We start from the raw sequence: 21088 nt of genomic DNA on the forward strand, positions 1-21088 counted from the left end.
CCGCCATGGTGGGAGGTGGGGTGGGGCAGGAGAGGGAGGGGGAGAAAATGAGAAACTCAAGGGATTATGGAACTGAATGTTGTAAACTAAAAGTAAATAAATTAATTTAAAATATCATCAGCATAGATATGATCATTAAACCTATGGGACATGATGAGGCACCAACAATTAGAGAGGGAAGAGGGCTCACATATATTTAATGCTTTATTTTTTAAAACAAGTATTGTCAAATCTATGGGTAAATTAATACATCAGAATAGAAATTTTGTTCACTCCTTAAAAAAAGGACACATTCAAGGATATAGCACTTTTATTTATGAAAGACAAAACTTATATTTCTACAATTTGGGGGGAGGGACCAAAGAGTTTCAATTAAGGGACAGAGGCAGGGGATAGTAAATTAAGGGTATTTAGATTTTCTGTCACTAGAGAAAAGAAATTTTAAGAAAATGATTTTAAAATGTGATGTTTTCATGTTTTCTATCATCATTTCTACATTTGAACAAGAGCAGGAAATGTTTTCATTCTTAATCTTTCTACTTCTGCCTGCAAAACTGAAATCTGTTCAGCCTGACTTCTTGAAATATCTACAAGCTTTTGTTGTCGCAACACAGCATCATATCGTTCCTTGGCAATCTTTTCGCAAGTCAACTTGGATCCTGTTTTCAAAAACAAAAACACAAAAAAACACCAGAAGATTAGTGGAACCACTGTCTCAAGCATTGAAAAAACATAATTTATCTCAAATGGATTAATAAAATCACTAAACTAGAGAAAACATTTTAAATGCTAAGAGCTTTGTGTACTGCTGTAATAAAACTTTCTGATATGCAGCTTTCTGCCAACTTTTTAACTGTACAAAGGTAATTTGGCTTACCAATTGATTTGCAGATTTCTCTTCTTTCACTTACGGTCACCAACTCTTCTTTTAGTTCACAACTTAGATTATAATTTGCTAAATCTCTTTTAGTGATAAACTTTCCTAGTTGCTTGAGTAATTTTTTGTAGGCTTCCACTTCTCTTTTGTGAGCCTGGCAATTACATAATTTCCAAAAAAACTGATGAGAAAAGGACATTGGAACTTATTACTTTATTAAGGATCCTATTAAAAATGAATAGTTCCTAGATGTATGAATGATTATCGTTGATATTAACAGCAACCAAAACCTTTTGTATGACTATAGATATAGAAGAAGAAAAAAATTAGACATGGTATTTATCAGCCCAAAATGAATTTTTTTGTGATAAATTTAAATTTATAACTAAGCATAAAAAATTTGGCATTTGCTGAGATTATAAATATGAGAAGAGATTATAAATATTTCATTAAACAGATAATTAATTGGTGTTTTATAAATAGCAAACCAGTGTAACACAATCATTAATCTCTGAAGATATAAATTATAGTTATAAGATGTTATGCTATGTGATTTGTTGCATATAGCTGCTTAGGGGATTATAGTCTATTACTGTGTTTCTTGGATTGGTAATGGACAATGATTGCAGATTTCTGAGATTCTTTTTTTTTTTGGTCTTTATTAATTTGTTTATTTACTTTTAGTTTACAAGATTCAGTTCCACAATTTCTTGTGTTTCAAATTTTCTCCCCCTCCCTCTCTTTTTCTCCCCCCGTCCCCCATGGTGGCATACAATCAAGTATAGGATCTACAAATACTTTCACATTAGACATTAGTCAGGTTATAAAGAAGGATTGTATCAGATAGAATGAACAATGGGAAAGAGGAAACAAACCCAAACAAGAAAAAGATCAGGTAGTTTGCTTTAATCTGGATTCAAAATCTGCTCCTCCTAGTTCTTACTCTGAATGTAGACATCTCTCTCCATCATGAGTCTTTTGGAGTTGACTTATAACCCTGCATTGCTGAGAAGAGTCCAGTCTATCAAAGTTGGTTGTCACACATATGTTGTATCAATAATTGTGTACAAATTTCTCCTGGTTATGCTCTTCTCATTCAGCATCAATTCATATCAGCCTCTCCAGGTAAATATGAAGTCCATCTGCTCCTTGTTTCTTTCTATGTCTCTCTTGCATCTCTTAATTGGAGGTTGAATTTTCCATTGAGCTCTGGCTTTTTCATCAGGAAGGTCTGGAAATCCGTTATATTGTTGAATGACCATCTCCTTGCCTGGAAGAATGTGTTTAGTTTCGCTGGGTAGGTGATCCTTGGTAGTAACCCGAGATCTTTTGCCTTGCAAAAAATTGTATTCCACTTCCTCTGATCTTTCAGTGTAGAAGCTGCCAGATCCTGTGTGATCCTCACTGTGGTTCTGAGATATTTGAATTGTTTCCTTATGGCTTATTGTAGTATTTTATCCTTTACCTGATAGTTCTGGAGTTTGGCCACAACATTTCAAGGACTTTTCAATTTGGGATCTCTTTCAGGAGGTGACCAGTGGATTCTCTCGATTTCTACTTTACCCTCTGGTTCTAGTATCTCAGGGCAGTTTTCCTTGATGAGCTCTTGGAAGATGTTGTCCAGGCTCATTTTTTTCATCATGATTTTCTGGTAGGCCTATGATTCTCAGATTATCTCTCCTGGATCTGTTTTTCAGGTCAGTTATTTTTCCATTGAGATATTTTACTTCTTTTTCTAATTTTTTCATTCTTGATGTTTTGTTTGACTGATTCTTGGTTCCTCATAGAGTTATTCCCTTCATTTTGGTTGATTTCAGTTTTTAGCGAATTATTTTTCTTGGTTAGTTTTTGAAGCTCCTTTTCCATATCACCCATTTTTCTTTTTAAGGAGCTATTTTCTTCATTGTAATGGTTTTCTAATTTTGCAATATTGATTTTAAAAGAATTATTCATTTTATCTTTTTTTCTGTTTCTTTTTTTCAAATGCTTTATTAACTTCTGATTTACATCATTCATTTCTGCCAGATTATGAGTTACAAATTTTCTTCCCGTTTTTCCCCTACCCACTGCCCCAAAATAGCAGTCCCACAGGATATCCCCTCCTCCAATCTGCTCTCTCCAATATTTTCTCCCATACCCCTTTTGACTTTTCCAGTGGATCTCTATGCCCTAGTGCCTGTATATCTTATTTCCCAAATACATGTAAGATAGTATTAATAATAGTATATATGTATTTGAATATTTGATTTTAAAACTTTGAATTCCAGATTCATTCTCTTCCTCCCTTGTCACCCACCCTTACTGGGAAGATAAGCAGTTCAGTATAGGATGTACATGTGTGGTTAATGCAAAACAATAACATAGTTATTATATATAGTCAATAAAAGACTGACTATATTTCCCTCCCTCCTATCCCACCTCCCACTTGTTCTGTTCTCTACTTTGATCCCATCCCTTTTCAAAAGTGGGTGCTTCCAACTTCCCTGCCCCCCTGGCTGCCCTCCCTTCCATCATCCCCTCCCCCTCATCCCCTTCCCCCCTACTCTCCTGGAGGGTGAGATACCCTATTTAGTGTGTGTTTCATTCCCTCCCCAAGCCAAATTCAATGGGATTAAGGTTGACCCATTCCCTTTTGCCTTCCTATTCTTCCCCTCCATTGTAACCATTTTCCCTTGCCTCTTCTGTATGAGATATTTACCCCATTCTGTCTCTCCCCATCTCCTCTCATTATATTCCTCTCTCACCTTTTAATTTCACCTTTTAAGTATCATCCCTTCCTGTTAAATTGGTCCTGTGCCCTCTATGTATACCTGTAAGTATATATACACACATTCACATATGTATTCATATGCCCATGTACCCTCATATGTGTATATATATATATGTCTGAGAAAAGTTTCATAAGTTACAATTATTGTTTTTCCATGTAGGAATGTTAATAGTGCAACTTTGATAAGTTCCTTATGATTTCTTTTCCCTGTTTACCTTCTCATGATTCTCTTGCTTCTTGTATCTGAATGTCAAATTTTCTATTCAACTCTGGTTTTTTTCAGCAAGAATGCTTGAAAGTCCTCTATTCCACTGAAGGACCATATTTTCTCCTGAAACATGATACTCAGTTTTGCTGGGTAGTTGACTCTTGGTTTTAATCCCAGCTCCTTTGCCCTCCAGAATATCATACTCCAAGCCCTTCGATCCTTCAGTGTAGAAGCTGCCAGATCCTGGGTTATTCTGATTGTGTTTCCACAATATTCAAATTGTTTCTTCCAGGCTGCTTGTAATATTCTCTCCTTAATCTGGGAATTCTGGAACCTGGCTATAATATTCCTAGGAGTTTTCTTTTTGGGATATTTTTCAGGAGGTGATGGGTGGATTCTTTCATCCTCTATTTTGCCCTCTGGTTCTAAAACATCAGGGCAGTTTTCTTTTAGAACTTCATGGAGGATGATTTCTAGGTTCTGTTTTTGATCATGGCTTTCAGGTAGTCCAATAATTTTTAAATTATGTCTCCTGGATCTATTTTCCAGGTCAGTGGTTTTTCCCATGAGATAGTTCATATTGCCTTCTGTTCTTTCATTTGTTTGGATCTGTTTAACAGCATCTTAATTTCTCATAAAGTCATTAGCTTCCATTTGCTCCAGTCTAATTCTGAAGCAATGATTCTCCTCATTGAGCTTTTGAGATTCTTTTTCCATCTGGCAAATTTGACTTTTTAAGGCATTCTTCTCCTCATTGCCTTTTTGAGCCTCTTTTGCCATTTGAGTTAGTCTGTTTTTTAAAGTGTTATTTTCCTCAGTCAGGCTGTTGACTTTCATTTCATAATTTTCTTGCATTGTTCTCATTTCTCTTCTCAGTTTTTCCTCCACTTCTCTTATCTGCTTCTTAAGGTCCTCTATGGCCTGTAACCAGCTTGTATTTTCCTTTGAAGCTTTTAGTGCAGGAGTTCTGACTTCACTGTCTTCCTCCTGTTCCATGCTTTGCTTCTTTTTTTCCCCAAAATAGGAGTCTAATGTTGGAATCTTTTGTCTGCTTTGTTTCCTTTCCCTGGTCATGTCGCCCCTCAGTCACTTGACCCCTGGGCTTTTTGCCACAGTAGGACTCTGCCACCAGACAGGGGAGCTTTTATCCCAAACGCTGGGGTTTTCTCAGTTGCTGGAGGTATTAGATGGGTGCCCTCTCTCAAGCCTCCACATGCTCTGGCAAGCTGGACATACACCCCAGGACCTCCACCATAGACTGCAATCCAGATCCAAGCAGGTTAAAGCAAGAGTGATTACCCCTCAGACTGGTGCTTTGTCCCCCTACACTCTGCAGACCAGGAGCTGAAGCCGCCTCAGCAGCTTCTCGCCTGGGAGGCAAAAGCCACACACTCCCACTTACTGGTCCCAAGGTCCAGACTGCACAGACCTCTCACTTTGTCCTTTGCATCTATGTGTTGATAAATCTGGAAAAGGCCACAGCTGCTGCTGATCTGGGGTTCCTCCAGCTGGAGGCTGGTCAGGCCCGCCCTGGGGCTAAAGCCTCAGTGTGGGGCTGGGCTGGGCTCCCAGAACTCTGTGCTGGCCGATTCCTGGTGGCCTGCCATGCTGTCCTTAGCAGGGTGTTAGCTTCTCTGTGTCATTTTGTGGTTCTGCAGTTCCAGAGTTTAGAGTCCCCTTTTTACATGGATTGGGGAAGGTGGAAGCAGGAGCAGCGGGGAGGTCCTGCTTCTACTCTGCCATCTTGGCTCTGCTCCCCCTTCATTTTATCTTCTATCTCTCTAATTTGTTTTTCAAAGTTCTTTTTAAGCTCTCTGTGCTTGAGACCAGTTCCCTATTGAAGCTTCTTCTGTGGAGTGAACACTGTCTCCCTCTGAATTTGGTTCCTCCCACTCACAATAGTAGGACTCCAGAGTCTTTGTCTTTGCAGTATGCTTTCTACCCATTTTGAGGCAGGGCCCTAGCCACGCCCTTCCTCTAGGGTTCCCAAGCCTTTGCTGTTTAGTTTTGCTTTGGGACAATAATGACTATGTTTTCAGGGTCAGAGTGGGGATCAGAGCAGCCGGGGTTCACTCTGCCGTCCTGGTCCCTGGAAGTTCAGATAGGGGGTTTTTAAATTTCTAGGCTGTGGGTTAGTAGTCCCAGGAGTAGTTGCTGCCACTGCCAGGAGTCCTGCATTTGACTTACCCAGCTCTGTCCAGTTCCAGCCCTACAGTGATAGGCCTGGCAATGGCACTTATGGTTGGTGGGTCAACTTGCCGCCATGTTGATGAAGCCTCATCAGGGCCTCTGCACCCCCCCCCCCCATCTTCCAAGCCTCTGATAATTTCTGAGATTCTTTTCTGATCATAATCTCTTGTTCTTCAATCCCTCCATTTGCCTCAACTCCTCTCAAACATATTCTTCATCCTTGCTGTAAATTTGACTCCTTTCTTTCCTGTCTCTTCTCCCATTTCATCAACCTTTATGGCTATCCTTTCTTACTCTTGACTACAGTTAACCAGTTCAGCTCTGCATGGTTTCCACTCCCTCAGCCCTTTATTATTATGCAGTTCTTTTCTGCTCTTAATTCCTTGCCAATGTTCAGGCTGATGTGCTACCAGATGTTCTTTTCTGCTATTCTTCCTGATATCTTGAACCCTGCTGGTAGAGGTTATGTAATATTTCTAGTACTTTTCCCTATCATTTATTCCTCCCTCTCTTATCTTCAACCTTTTCCCATTGAGTGGCTCTTGCCTGCTGCTAATAACATTCTATCCACTATCTCCTAAGTGCAGGTGTCCCCCAAGATTCTGGCCTGGATTTTTTTATCTTCTCTTTCTGCATTTCTCTTTTGATCTTTCTATGTGCTCCCATGGATTCAAACTTGTCTTATATTTGTGGAACATGCTGCCATCTTCCCCGTCATTCAGGTTAATCTCCTCTTGGGGTTACTTTTTCCAGTCCTGCATTCTCTAATCCATCCTCTTTATAAGAGCTGTCAAAATAATCTTCCATAGGCACAGGTCTATTGATGTCATTCATATACTTAAAAACCATCAGGATTTCCTTACTGCTTCTAGGATAAAATACAAACTCCTCAGTTTGGCCTTTATGGGAACCTACAATCTGGTGCTAACCTGTCTTTCCAATCCTATTTCAAATTACTTCCTTTTACACGCTCCACATTCTAGCCCAATTGGGCTGTTTAATGAAATTGATATTCCATCTCCTGCATTTATGTAAGCTATCTTCCATGCTTTGAGTACCCTCCTTTAAAAAAAAATTTCCTCAATGAATCCTCACTTATATTCAAGGCTCCATTCAATTGTTTCTTCTTTCATTAAGCCTTTACTCTTCCTTGTAGCTGTTGGCACTCTCTTGCCAAATTACCTTGTTATTTTCTATGTATTGCTAATTGCCTACACACACCTTATTCTCAAGTACCATGTTTTTAATGCTTTATTAAAGCATTTACTTTATTTACATCATTCGTTTCTGCCAGATTTTAAGTTACAAATTTTCTCCCTGTTTTCCCCCTACCCACCGCCCCAAAATAGCAGTCCCACAGGATATCCCCTCCTCCAATCTTCTGTCTCCCATATTTTCTCCCATACCCCTTTCAACTTTTTCAGTGGATCTCTATGCCTCAGTGCCTGTATATCTTAGACACACCTTATTCTCAATGCAGTATAAAAGCTCCTTGAAGGACTGTTTGGGTTTTTTTCCCCCATTCTTGTCTCCATAGCACCTAAGACAGAACTTTATGCATAAAGTGTTTAATAAATATTTGCTGACATGAATTGAAATTTCAAATAATTAATTTTACCCTGAAGCTTATCTGAAACATCTTAGAACTTATGATACTAGATGTATCTGGGATAGAAGTTATGATCTGTGATTTCATTGACACAGGGAATTTCCATATAAGGAAACTCCTACTACTGATGCAGATTGGCATTTCCCATGTCACTTTTAATCTTAAGAGCTGCATTGTGGAATAGTAGATGAAGAGTTGGATTCAGAGTCAAGACCTGGTTGGGGACAAGTCCTACCTCAGTCACATATTATGTTACACTGGGCAAGTTACTTAAAATCCTTAGTGCCATAGGCAATTCTCTAAGACTAATAAATAAGACAATGTTCTGAAACTGTAACATAATGATTAATAAGGTTGATTCTTACTTTATCTATAATTGCAATATTCTGCTCCATCATAGCAATCTGGTAGCCGATCAGGAGATCATAGTTTGGTTCGTTTAGGAACTAGCGGGAAGAAAGATGAGATTAATATACATGAAAGCCTCACATTATTTTATTTTGAGTAATAAATCACTAGTCTTTCACTTATTTTGCTTATATATACTACTGCTAAATAACTATTTTAACTAGTTACTAGTTTGTCATTTATGTAACTAGTATATTACAAATTTTTATCATTCAATCTAACCTATTCTTTGTCCTCATTGTGATCTCTAATCCCTTCACAGGTCAGTACTTTTCTAAGTTATCACCCCTGCTCTGTTTTCAATTTATTCTCTTCCCAAAATATATACTTTAGTTAAATCAGTTTAACTCTTCTCTATCTTCTGCTATCAAATTCTTATCTCCCTTGTCCTATTGCTACTCATGCTTTGCCAAACCCCAGTCCTGTATTATTCCCAACCTCCTCCTTTTTTACTTCTAATCAATCACATGTTGCTGCATAGAGCTGGAGAAAGTCACACATCAGAATTGAACCAAGTCCAGTACAAAATTGTGTTATCTAATTTCAACTTGGTCTAGTCATTTTTAGTTCTCCTTAATTGATTCTCTACCCAATTCCCCCAAATACCTTCTCTTCCCTCTGCAATATTCTCTTGATATCCTTCCTCACACCCTCTCACCTAAGAGAACCTTAACTCACAATGTACTGAGAAAATAGAGGCTATTTGTCCCTCTCTTTTTTGCCTTTTCATTTTATAAACCCTTGGTATTATTCTAATTTTCTCCTCCTTTATTCCAGTCTCTGATGATGAGATTCCACTTCTCTTTGCCTAGGACAATGCCTATATTTGTTTCCTTGATGCCATCCTTTCATTTCTTCTCCCTTACATTGCTCCTATAATCATCTTCTTCCCTTCCCCCTTTTCTACTGGTTCATTTTCTGCTACCTAAAAACATGTCCAAGGCTCTCTCATGATTAAAAAGGATTTATTAGAAACCAGCATCCTCTTCTAGTTACTGTCCTTTATCTCTCTTTTGTATAGCCTTTGGCAGTGTTGACTACCCTTTCTCCCAGATATGATCTCCAATATGAGATTTTGTTGACACTGTAATCTCCTGGATCTCCTCCTGCTTATTCTTCTACTCTATTTTGCTGGCTTATCAACCATGATGTCTCTGCCTCAAGTTTTTCCCATTTCTATTTTCTACCTTCCATAGAACTGCCAGAGTAATTTTCCTTAAGTTCAGGTCTGACCATGTCATTTCTCTTCTCAATAAGCTCCAATGTCTCCCTATTACCTTTAGGATAAATTATAAATTCTTTATGGCATTTAAATTCTTTCACAACCTACCTAGCTTTATGTACTTTTTTCCCCTTCTTATTCATTCATTCTTTTTTTTTTTATAAAGCAATTGGGGTTAAGTAACTTGCTTAAGGTTACACGGCCAGTTAATTTGTGTGGGTGCCAAGTGTCTGAGGCTGGAACCAATCCCGGGTCTCCCAACTCCGGGGCTGATGCTCTTACTCAGTATGCCACCTGGCCACCCCACATTCTTCTTCTTTACATTCCTTCTGGCACATTTAATCTAACCTCTTTCTTGTTCCTCATATGTAGTTCTCTGTTTCCTCTAAGTCATTGCACCGGCTTGTCCTGCCATGGCTAGAATATACTTCCTCCTCACCTCAGCCTTTTAGAATACTTAGTTTCCTTCAAGTTCCTGCTCAAGTGTCCTCTTCCATATGAGACCTTTCTGATCTCCCTAGCTATTAATGCCATCAAATTGTATCTATTTGGCATAATTTTTTTTTGTATAGTTCCATGTATTTATATCCTTATTCTCCTGACAGAATCTGAGCTCTTTGCGGACAAAGATTGTTTGACTTCTCTCTTTGTATCTTTGGGACCTACCTTGCTCAGTGCTTTTCACATGGTAGACACTTAATGCTTTTTGATATGTGTCAGTGTCATTTGAATTAAAAAATGATTTTCCATGACATATTCCTATCTACTCTAGATGTTAAGATGTGAGTATAGTGATTATGAATAACTTAATTATTCACATTTTCATCTGTATCCTGTAATGTAGGGATTTGTAGAATGAAATTATGTAATCAGAAGATGTTTTCTAAAATGCTACTGAACCTACATGGATGGTGAAAAACACTGTATTTGCAAGAGTAATTACCTTTTGACGCTGTCTTGAAAAAAATAGCATCTGAATATCCCAAGCTTTTTTATTTAAATCTTCCATTTCCATCTCCATTCTCTTATGTTCCCATTCAATCTGAAATATTCTTTTGTGGAAATCCTTACTTTCTATCATGCTGGTAACTTTCTTTTGACCTTGGGACTTGTAAAAAACAACAACCAAAAATGTATTCCAATATTTAGCTTACACATTTCTGCAGATCATAGAAGTGATTTTACTATTGTTAAAGTGTCATAGAACTTTAAAAATGTAACTCTCATGGTGAAAAGGACCTAACCACTATTACAATGCAATAATCATTACAAAACAGATCCATTCAGAAATAGTATTGTAGTACATGTATACTGTTGCTTTTAGTCATACAGCAGACATCTGTTGGGTTTGGAATACAGAATATGAAAATTTTCCCTGAGAGTTCACATTTCTCACAGTATCTTAGTTTCTCTAATCAGGATCAAACGTCAAAAACTGTTCCTTTCCAGGTCAGCTTAGAGATATCATCTCACCCTTTCTTAAACCCCAATCTGAGGGAAAAAAAAGATAGAGGAAAAGTAATGGAAAACAGAAGGTAAGGTAGAGGGAGGGCAAGTAGGACCAGGGAGGGAATTCTTGAATAGCTTTCATGAATAATGAAGACCTTCTAGAAAGAAATGCAACACTTTTTTATGGTTCTATCATCTCCACCTCAAGCCATGGATACTAGTCCTATAATTGTTGTCATCATATAGTTAGAAAAAAATTCTCATATAAGACTAAATCCAGTTTTCCTGAAAGTACATGAAACCTTGCCTTTAGTTGAGTGACAGAAAGAATAATTTGAGGAAAGAATACATGAATCTTAATGACTTGGAATAGTCCTTGCTTTCCTGAAAGCATAAGGACATACCATATCTTCATATCATTCCAAATAGGCTGACCCAGAGGGGCAATTATATAAAACAAGTTGAGGAAATGTAGAGTGAAAGAGTTGAAGTGGGAGCCAGGCTTCTCACATATGCCACAAAAAAAGACAACCCTCTCCTGTCTCCCCCCCCCAAAAAAAAACCATCAGAAGTTCTATGCAGAAGAAAAACATGACTTAAAAAACACACAATTAAAAAAAAACAATAAAAATTTTAAAAGGAGCAGATCAAAGAATGCTGATATAATTAATAATACTAGTAGAGTATCAGAAGGAATGAAAAAAATCAATCATACAAGATACTGAGAGAAATCCTTCATTTAGCAGATGTCATATCCAAATAAATGAAAGAATCAGTATTACTTTAAAAAACATAAGCTTAAATAAGTTACAGGAAGTAAAAAAATACACAAGGAATTCAACAGTGACTATTAAATATTTGGGTGGATGAAAGAGACAATTACAAAAAATACCCCAAAATAATGATAATAGATGATGCTATGTTCTAAAACCTCTGAGATTCATCCAAAGGAGTACTCAGAGGTACTTAAATGCCGACATAAAATGGAAAGAGAAAAAAATGAATAATCTGAAGCTATAGCAAAAGAACTTAGAAGAGGAACACATCAATAGGAAATTAAAAAAAAACCTAAGATCAGAAAAAAGAGGAATACAATTGGAAGCATGCCAATTTTTTGGTAAATAAATTTAATTGTTAGGGACAAAAATAGAGTTTCAGTTCATGGAAAAATGAAATTGAGATGGTCCTCTTTTTCCTCTCTTGTGCATCTCTAGAGTACTTCTCCTAGGTCACCAATGGTCATCCACCTTCATATGCTAATAAATTGCTCAGATTAAGAATAACGTTACCCAGATGCCACATTGAGGCAAATATGTCTTTAAGGATATGTCAATAGAGCACAAGCTCTGAGAAGCTCTACTATTCTGGAAAGTGTTCAAATACTTTCCCCCAACAGCTGATTCTGTTTTCTTTTGGGGGGACCAGGTTGGCCAAATAAAGAGAAATTTATAATCAGAGAGCTGACTAATTTCTCAATCATAGTAATCCACTAAAAAAAAAAATTACAAAATAACTCTCAATGTTTTTTTCTGCTTTTGACAGAGTGGTGGGGAGGAAAAAGAAATTGTAGCTAAATGGAAGGGATAGCTAACAATTTATTTTTGAAGAGAAAAATAAAGAAGTTCAAAGAGTTGACTTAATTATGTGTCCAAAGAAACATTTTAGGATATACTTCATCATGTTGCATTTTATGCTTATGATAAAAATGATAAATATGAAGTTAATTTTAGTCTATCTAACAGTATGTTTCAGAAGATTAAGAAGGGGAAAAATTCAGAAGGAAATCCAAATTAAGACCTCCTGAATTGAATTAGCATATATTTGAATACTCTGACTTCAGTTTTACATTAGAATATAGGGAGAAGATGGATGTCTTGGAGGCATCTCAAATTCAAAATACCCAGAATGGAATTTTTATCTTCCTCTCAGCTTCTCCTTCAGCTTCCCTATGACTGTTAAAGGCAATACAACCATGATGTCAGCCTTTCCTGACTGTCTCCAACTCAGTTCTCTCTTCCAAACTACCATGTATTTAAGTACTTAATGGACTTTGTATTTATTAACTTTATATTTGTTTGTATATTATATATGTGTGTATATATATATTTGTATCTTCCCCATTAGGATGTAAACTCATTATCAGTTGGGATTTTTTAATTCTATTTCTATCTCCAGCTCGTACAGTACCTGGTGCCTAGTATGTAATTAATAAACTCTTGCTGATTACTTCTTAATTATTCACTCTCACTTATACCACATATTAAGGCAGTTGCCAAACCTTGTAATTTCTATCTCCACAACATTTCTCATATTTGCTTCCTTCTCTCCATTCACATAACCATCACCCTAGGTCAGGCCCTCATTACCTCTCACTTAGATTATTGCAGTAGCCGCCTAAATTATTCTCCCTGCCTTAAGTTTCTCCCCATTCTAATCCATGCCCCCATAGAGCTGCCAAAGTGGGTTTTTTCAAGTTCACTTCTGGCTGTATCACTCCTTTACTCAAACTTCAATAGCTTCCTATTGTCTCTAGGGTCAAGTAAATGTAATCTGCATTTTGGCCTTGCCCACAATGGTGTTGTCAGGAAAATATTGAGAGACACATAATTAGTTGAACATAGGGAAGTTTACGTACCATTCCCTAGACTTTTGGGTTCTTGCCCCCAACCTTGAACTTGAATGTGCTTTTGGGAGGAAAACCCTTACGGCTGAAAGGGAAGCCATATTATAGTTGCTGGTGGCAGAGATATAGCTATCACATTACAGGTACACTTAGATGAACCTCCATCAACTTCTATGGCTTTATGGTAGCAGTCATTCTACAATGGCTTCTCCTCAGACACTCATGAAGTAGGTTCCCTTCAGTTGCTTGTGTGATGGCTTCTTCTTCTCCCAGAAAGCTGTTCAAACTCAAGATCAGGGACAAGAACTCCAGAATTTAGGGAATGCTGGATAAAACATCTATCAAATGATTTTCCTTAAATATAGATCTGATCATGTCACCTCCCCACTCAATAAATTCAAGTAGCTCTCTACTACCTCTGAGATCAAATACATAAAATCTTTTCTTTAAACCACTTTACAACCTAACTTTTTACCTTTCTAGTCTTTCTACACATTACTCCCCTCCTCACATTCTAAAGTCTAGCAAAAGAAAGGCAGACTACGTAATATACTATTGGTAGAGCTATTAATTGGTCTAACTATTCTAGAAAGCAATTTGAAATTTTTTTTAAATTAACTAAAATATCCATATCTTTTGACTCTGAGACATCAAAGAGGTCAAAGATGGAAAGAAAGGTCCCATATACAATCAAATATAGTAGTCTCTTTTTGTGCTAGCAAAGAATTGGAAAGAAAGTAGATGCCTATCAATTGGCTAAACAAATAGTGGTAAATGAGAGCAATGTAGGAAATGAGTATTAAGATTCAGAGAAACATGGGAAGACCTATGTGAACTGATGGGGAGTCAAGTAATTAGAACAGAAAAACTACACGCAATGACTGCAATAATCTTAATGGAAAGAACACAGAAATGAAACTGAATGTTGTGTAATTATGATGGCCAAGAATAAGAAGAATTGGAAAAAATGTATTTCCTTTTTACAGAGATGAAGAATGCTGCATATACTTGTTAAATTTGGTTGATGTGTATGTAATGAACTGCTCTTATTTTCTTTTTATTTTCTTATTCTTTGTTACAAAAGATCCCTCATTAGGTTAGGGGAAGGAACTAATATGAAAATAGAGATGATATACAAATAAAATATCAATAAATATTTTTTTAAAAATAGGAAAAAATGGGTGGGTATTAAAAAAGGAAAATGTACTTTATACTTATTTTGCATAGCAATTACTGTGTTTTTTCTTTCTGAAAATTCATAATTACCCGGATTATACTATTTATGTCTTCAATTATAACCCTGTTAATGAGAATGGAATCAGTGTAATCGAATAGAAATTGGAAATTTTCCATTTCCACTTGTCCTTGTGTAAGCAACAGTTGAATTGTCAAATCCAGCTGAAAATTCATTTTCTCTTCTTGTAATCTAAATTGAAAAACAATGAGAAGTTATTATGTACTCTCCTTGTGTTTTAATTTTAATTTAACATATTGAAAAAACTAAAAAGCAAGTCATACTAAGCCAGTTCACTAACAAAACTAGACACTGAAATATGTATGTATATGTGTATGTGTATATGTATAAAACCCATTTCCCCAGTGATCAGCTTTACATGGAAATAGCTATAATATTTCTTCAAGTTATAGTCAGGCTGGTTAAAGTATTGTGTAGAGAAAAATAGGTTCGCAGAATTTTCTCTAGGATTAAAAAACAACTAGTGATCCAACAATATTATTTCATGAAAATAAAGTAAATCTGAAGAATAGAGAAAATTCTATAAGGCATAAAGTATACTGAGAACTTTGCTTTATCTCTTTTTTCTACAACATATATAATATTACTGACAATTGCTAAATCTGGGTAATTTGTTTTTTTATAGTGAAGCATGAATGATTAATTTGGGGATCCCACATTAGCATGACAATTAGAATTATGTCTACACAGAAAAAAGGAAGCAGAAAATTGAGTCAATTATCATTAATAATTCATATCCAAAAATTTTATTTTAAAAAAGAATTTAGATTGACAATCGATTCTATTGGCAGTCTACATTAAATTAACTAGATAAACATCTAACTTCACTTTCTATAGCACTTTGTAAATGAATATTGTTATCTGTAAAATGGGAATAATAATATTTGCCCTACTTACTGCAGAGAATGTTATGAGAAAATGTTTATAAACTCTAAAGTGCTATGTAAAATGTCTTCTCACCCTTAAAAATACCTCATAAGACCCTGTCATCTCAATATATCATCCTATATCTCATCTTCCTTTCAAAGATAAACTCCCTTAAGAAAAATCAGATTAGCTGTTTAAATTTATTAGTCCCCACCTCTTAGTTTTATTTATAAACTAAATGGTGGTTTTGTTTTCAATTTTCTTCATCTTTTCTTTGATTTTTGGAATTTCTGCTGTAGCATTTAGCTGGGTTTTTTGGAAGTGTTTCTTTACTAGTTGTTTTATTTGCATGCATAATTCATTCTGTTCTTTTTTGTTGATGACATTATTAATTAAAATAAATTTTCTCCCCAGGACTGTTTTGGCTGTATCCCAAAAGTTTTGGTATATTGTCTTGTAATCTAATTTGACAAAATTAGGTATTCTTTCTAGATTTTTACTTTGAACCAGCAGTTCCTAAGGATTAAATTATTTATTAGTCTCCAATTAATTTTCATTCCTTTCCTAAAAGGCTTTTTAAAAAATATAATATAAAGGGCCACAACCAGTCAATTTGACTTTATCTTGCCACTGAATTCCAAAGACTCTGGATGAATGAGTCTGATGACGGCACATCTCTGCTTCACTCAATTCCAATTTATGCAGAAGTCAAGACATCACCCTTGTGATTTCATTGGTCCTCTTCGAGAATAAAGGATGAACAACAATTGTGTTGTATTCAATAAAGGATGTGTTTAATATATACACTTTTCTATATTTATTTGTGATATTTTCAGGTCCTAATAATTGGTCAATTTTTATAAACCTTCCTTAAATTGCTAAAATACATATACTCTTTCTATTCCAATTCAGTAACTACCAGAACTCTACCATGTCCAACTTAAAAATATTCTAGTCAGGTTATTATTCTGGTTTATTTTTTTTATTAAATTTACCCAGAATTGGAAAAAGTATGTTGAGGTCTCTAACTATAATAGTCTTTACTCTATTTCTCCCTTTATTTATTTTTTTTTTAAAGCAATCAGGGTTAAGTAACTTGCTCGAGGTTACACGGCCAGTTATTATTTCTGGGTGTGGTGCTGAGTATCTGAGCCCAGATTTGATCCAGGTCATCCTGACACTGGAGCTGGTGCTCTTACTTGCGGAGCCACCTGGCCGCCCCTAAGCAATTGGGGTTAAGTAACTTGCTCAAGGTTACACGGCCAGGTGTTTCTGGGTGGATGCTAAGTGTCTGAGCCCGGGATTCGATCTCCAGGTCTTCTTAACACTGGAGCCGGTGCTCTTACTCACTGTGCTACCTGGCCGCCTCCTATTTCTCCCTTTAAATTGAAAATTATTCCTTTAAGTATTTAGATGCTAATGTCATTCAGTGCCTATATATTGAGTACTGGTATTAATTTGTTGTCTATGGTACCTACAAATATAATATAGTTTTCCAATTTATCTTTTCTAATCATTTCTGTTTTTATTGATATGTTGGATGCAGTACTGATCACTACCTCTGCCTTTTTTTTAGATTATCTGAAGCATAATAAATAGATTTTACTCCAGCCCCTTATTTCCATTTTGTGTTTATCTTGTACACAGCATATTGTTGGATTCTGTTTTATAATCCATTCTGCTATTTTCTTTTTTAATAATTGAGTTGGTCCCATTCACATTCATGATTGTGACTATTAATTGTTTATTTTCCCCCTTCTTATCCTCTTATACTTTTTTCTCCACTCCTCCCCTGCCACCATCCCTTCCTCTTTACAAAGAAGTTGATAAGAATGTGCCCAACACTAGAAAGGGATCTGCTTCTACTCCACTGCTTCTGTTCTTACCCAGACCTTAATCACAGGTTTTTACTCTTACTTTTTTATTCCTCCTTCATGGTCCACTCTCTCTAATTGAATTTGCTTTGCTTATGATTAATCCTTCCTTTGTTTTATCCTCTTTCTCAATCCCACCTTCTCTTCTTTCCTGTGTTCCTGCCTGTGTTCTTGTTGAATTTAATACTTTTCTACACTAAACTGTATGTTCAGTTCATATGATGGCTTCTTCTACTTCTTCCTCCAAGTTTATATAGTCTTTGTCTCATGTACCCCAATCATGTGAACTAGTATTTTTACTCCCTTTCTCTTTGATTGGTTGTCGTCTATTATTCTCAAAGAGGACCAAAATAACATCAGCATGTTGGAGTGAAGGTGTAGTGCATCCAGATGTGGTTGATTAGACCAAAATGAACTCAGAAGGCTCTACCATAGATCAGGCACAAATAGTTCACATGAACATTTGGAATGGAAATATCTCTGAATTTGCCTATCTCACGTTTCTTTTGAGCTACTGCAGTTCTGCTTCACTCATAGAGCACAGCACACAGCCCCTGCTTTGATGTGGGCACAGCATGCTGGACAGTCCTTTGACAGCATCTCCCATTTCCCACAGTTCTAAAGTTCTTTAGAGAAACTTTGAGAGTGAATATTTTTGTATTGCTTCTTTGGACCTCCATGGGAGCGCTTGCTTTGTGTCAGTTATCCATAAAATAGTCTCTTAGGCAAATGTGTTTGGCATTTGAACAACTCATCAAAGTTGTGCTCTCTGCATTAGAGTTTGAATGCTTGGCAGTTCAGCCTGAGAAAGGACCTCAGTGTCTGGTACTTTATCAGAACCTTCCTAAGATAATTCAAATGAAAGCAACTCAGTTTCCTGGCATGGCACTGGCTGACTGTCCAGGTTTCACAGGCATATAACAATGAAGTCAGCACAATAGCTCTGTAGACCTTCAGTTTGGTAGGCAGCCTAATACTTTTCTCCCACACTTTCCTTTGGAGCCTCCCACACACTGAGCTAGCTCCTGCAGTGTTTGAGTCACCCTCATCTTCTACGTGCACTTCCCTGGAAAGTATACTGCCAAAGTAAGTAAACTTATTCACAGCATTCATTATTTCTCCATTTGCTATAACCGGTGGTTCCATATATGGATGGTGTAATGCTGGCTGGTGGAGAAACTGCATTTTCTTTTAATTGTTAGGCCAAAATTAGCACAAGTAGCAGAGAATCAATCCATACTTTGTTGTATCTCAGCCTCAGAGGCTGTGTTGAGTGCACAATGATCTACAAACAAAAAATAATGCACCACTTTCCTCTCTACTTTAGTCTTGGATTTGCAGCCTTTTTCAAGTTAAATAATTTACAGTCAGTGTGGTTACTGACCTTGTTGCTGTTTTTGTTTCCTTTGAAGGCAGCTGACAACATTGCTGTTGTAAAGCATGCTAACAAGCACACAGTTTTGCTTCACTCCATTGGTGATTGGGAAAGCATGAGACCATCATTATCCAGAACCCAAGCAAGCATGTGATCATGAAACTGATATACAATGCTGAGGAATTTCTCTGGTCATCTAAATTTTGCCATAATTATTTTCCTTAAGCCCTCAAGACTAATAGTATCAAAGGCCTTAGTCAGAATGATGAATGTTTTGTACAGACCTCTCTTCTGCTCCTGGCACTTTTTCTGTAGTCATCAGGCAGCAAATACCATATCAACTATTCCTTGACCCTTTCTGATATCACACTGACTCTCAGGTAGATGGCTGTCTTCCAGGTGAAGGATATTAAGGAGGACTCTGGCAAGAATCTTGCCAGCAATGACTGAGAGAGACTGTGGTTTTCACAGGACAATCTATTTCCTCTGTTATAGAGATGGACAATGGAGGCATTCTTCAATTCCTAAGGGATAGCCTCCTCCAGCCCAATACTCCAGAAAATCTCAATCAGCTTTTTGTATGAGCAGTGGACCCCCCTGCCTTGTAAATCTCATCTTTTTTTTTTTTGCTTTTTTTGGAGGGCAGTTGGGGTTAAATGACTTGCCCAAGGTCACACGGCTAGTTTTTGTGTTAAGTGTCTGAGTCCAGATCTGAACCCAGGTCCTCCTGACTCCAGTGCCGGTGCTCTATTCACTGTGCCACCCAGCTGCCCCGCAAATCTCATCTTGAATAGAATCAGCATCAAACTGATTCCACATGATCCACATGAGAGGAATTGAATGGCATTCAAAACCTCTTCTTCAGTTGGCAGTTCAGCTGGAGAGGGATTGACTTCAATCTGGGAATACAGTCAATGGCTTCAGCATTGATTGATTGTCTGTTGAGAACTTTCCAGAATCATGTCCTTATCACTAATCAATGTTGCTCCATCAGCTCTGAGTAGTTGAGATGCACCATAGGTCTTTGACCCATAAGTAGCCTTCAGGGCATTATAAAAATGCTTTGGATTTTTACTATCAGTGTAAAACTGGATTTCATCTGCCTTTTGAGCCAAGAATTCTTCATCTCTCTCTAATCTTTGGTTGCACTTTATTTGTTATGGGAGTTAAATACTGCCATCTGAGAGATGAGCTATCCTGCTGGTAAGCCCTCTGGAGTGTTGATTTTTCATTTAGCAGCTTCTGAATTTCCCCATAATTTTTGTCAACCAGTCTTGATGTTTGTGAGTGTTCTGACCCAGATGAATAAATGCAATGCTGTATACCAAATTCCTCAAAGCTACCCATTCCCTTTTTGCTCCACTGTTGCCAACTCTATGTTGGCTTAGCTTTCCTTCCAAGTTAGCAACAAAATGTTCACCCACTGAGAAGCACTCTATTCTGTTGACATCAAGTCTTCTGGTAGTTATCTTGCCTTGAGGCTGCCACTTTTCTCGAATATGAATGCTTCTCTGGGAGAGGATAAGTCTATGATCAGTCCAGCACTCTTGCACCACACATTGTCTTCATCACTCTTTCATCTTGTCTGTCTCTTCTCCTTTCAATCACATAGTCTATTAAATATCAATGTTTGTTGGGGGGGCATCCATGAAGTTGTATTGCATTTAGGTAAACAGAAGATAGTGTTGGTGATATGAAAGTCATGAAATATACAACTTTTCAGTAGTAAATGACCTTTGCCATTTCTGTTTCTAATTGCATTCCTCCTCAGGACTACCTGCCATGTCTGGTGGTCTGAGACTACTCTTGCATTGAAGTCTGCCAGAATTATAAGCTTGTCTTCTTTTGGCACATTGATAATAATGGTCTCCAGTTCTCCATAAAATTTTTCTTTGTTCTCATCAGGGTTCATCATGTGGTAGCATACACAGTGATGATGATGGCAGGGTACAAGTGACAATCATGTTGTCATGAGTCTGTCGTTCACTTCTTTTGATAGGCTTACAAGCTTGTTGGCTAATTTTGATTGCAAAACCTATTCCAACTTCACAGTGCTCCCTTTTTCTTCTTTTCACTGAAACCACTCCAGAAAAATGTGTATCCAGCTCTAACTTCCATAAGTTGGCCTTCATTTGCCAGCCTTGTTTGACTCAGGGCTGTTATTTGGATGCAATACCTGCTAAATTCTGTTGCAACAAGAGCTGTTGTTCTTTCAGTTCTACTGGATTTAGTGTTGTCCATATGTGTGTTCACATTCCACGTATCTATGGATATAGTTATCTTCAACCTGGTTTAGTCCATCTGCTGAAATGGTTTACTGAGGAGTAGCCAGTGCACACACTACAGCTTCTTGGAGCCAGA

The 21088-nt window shown here is 37.0% G+C and overlaps 1 protein-coding gene across 1 annotated transcript in view; it reads right to left on the reverse strand.

Moving 5' to 3' along the window:
* Positions 1–299: 299 nt before the first annotated feature.
* The window catches only part of CFAP43 (cilia and flagella associated protein 43), a 157594-nt gene continuing 136805 nt past the window's right edge, over positions 300–21088 (reverse strand). The window contains 5 exon segments of the mRNA XM_069098895.1: positions 300–659; positions 878–1031; positions 8020–8100; positions 10228–10392; positions 14623–14782. Coding sequence (XP_068954996.1) covers positions 493–659; positions 878–1031; positions 8020–8100; positions 10228–10392; positions 14623–14782 — 727 coding nt within the window. The 3' untranslated portion in view covers positions 300–492.

The sequence above is a fragment of the Petaurus breviceps genome, unplaced genomic scaffold, assembly GCF_028583685.1.
Source record: "Petaurus breviceps papuanus isolate PSGF00001 unplaced genomic scaffold, PetGlider_PUasm1.0 37, whole genome shotgun sequence".
Lineage (NCBI taxonomy): Eukaryota > Metazoa > Chordata > Mammalia > Diprotodontia > Petauridae > Petaurus > Petaurus breviceps.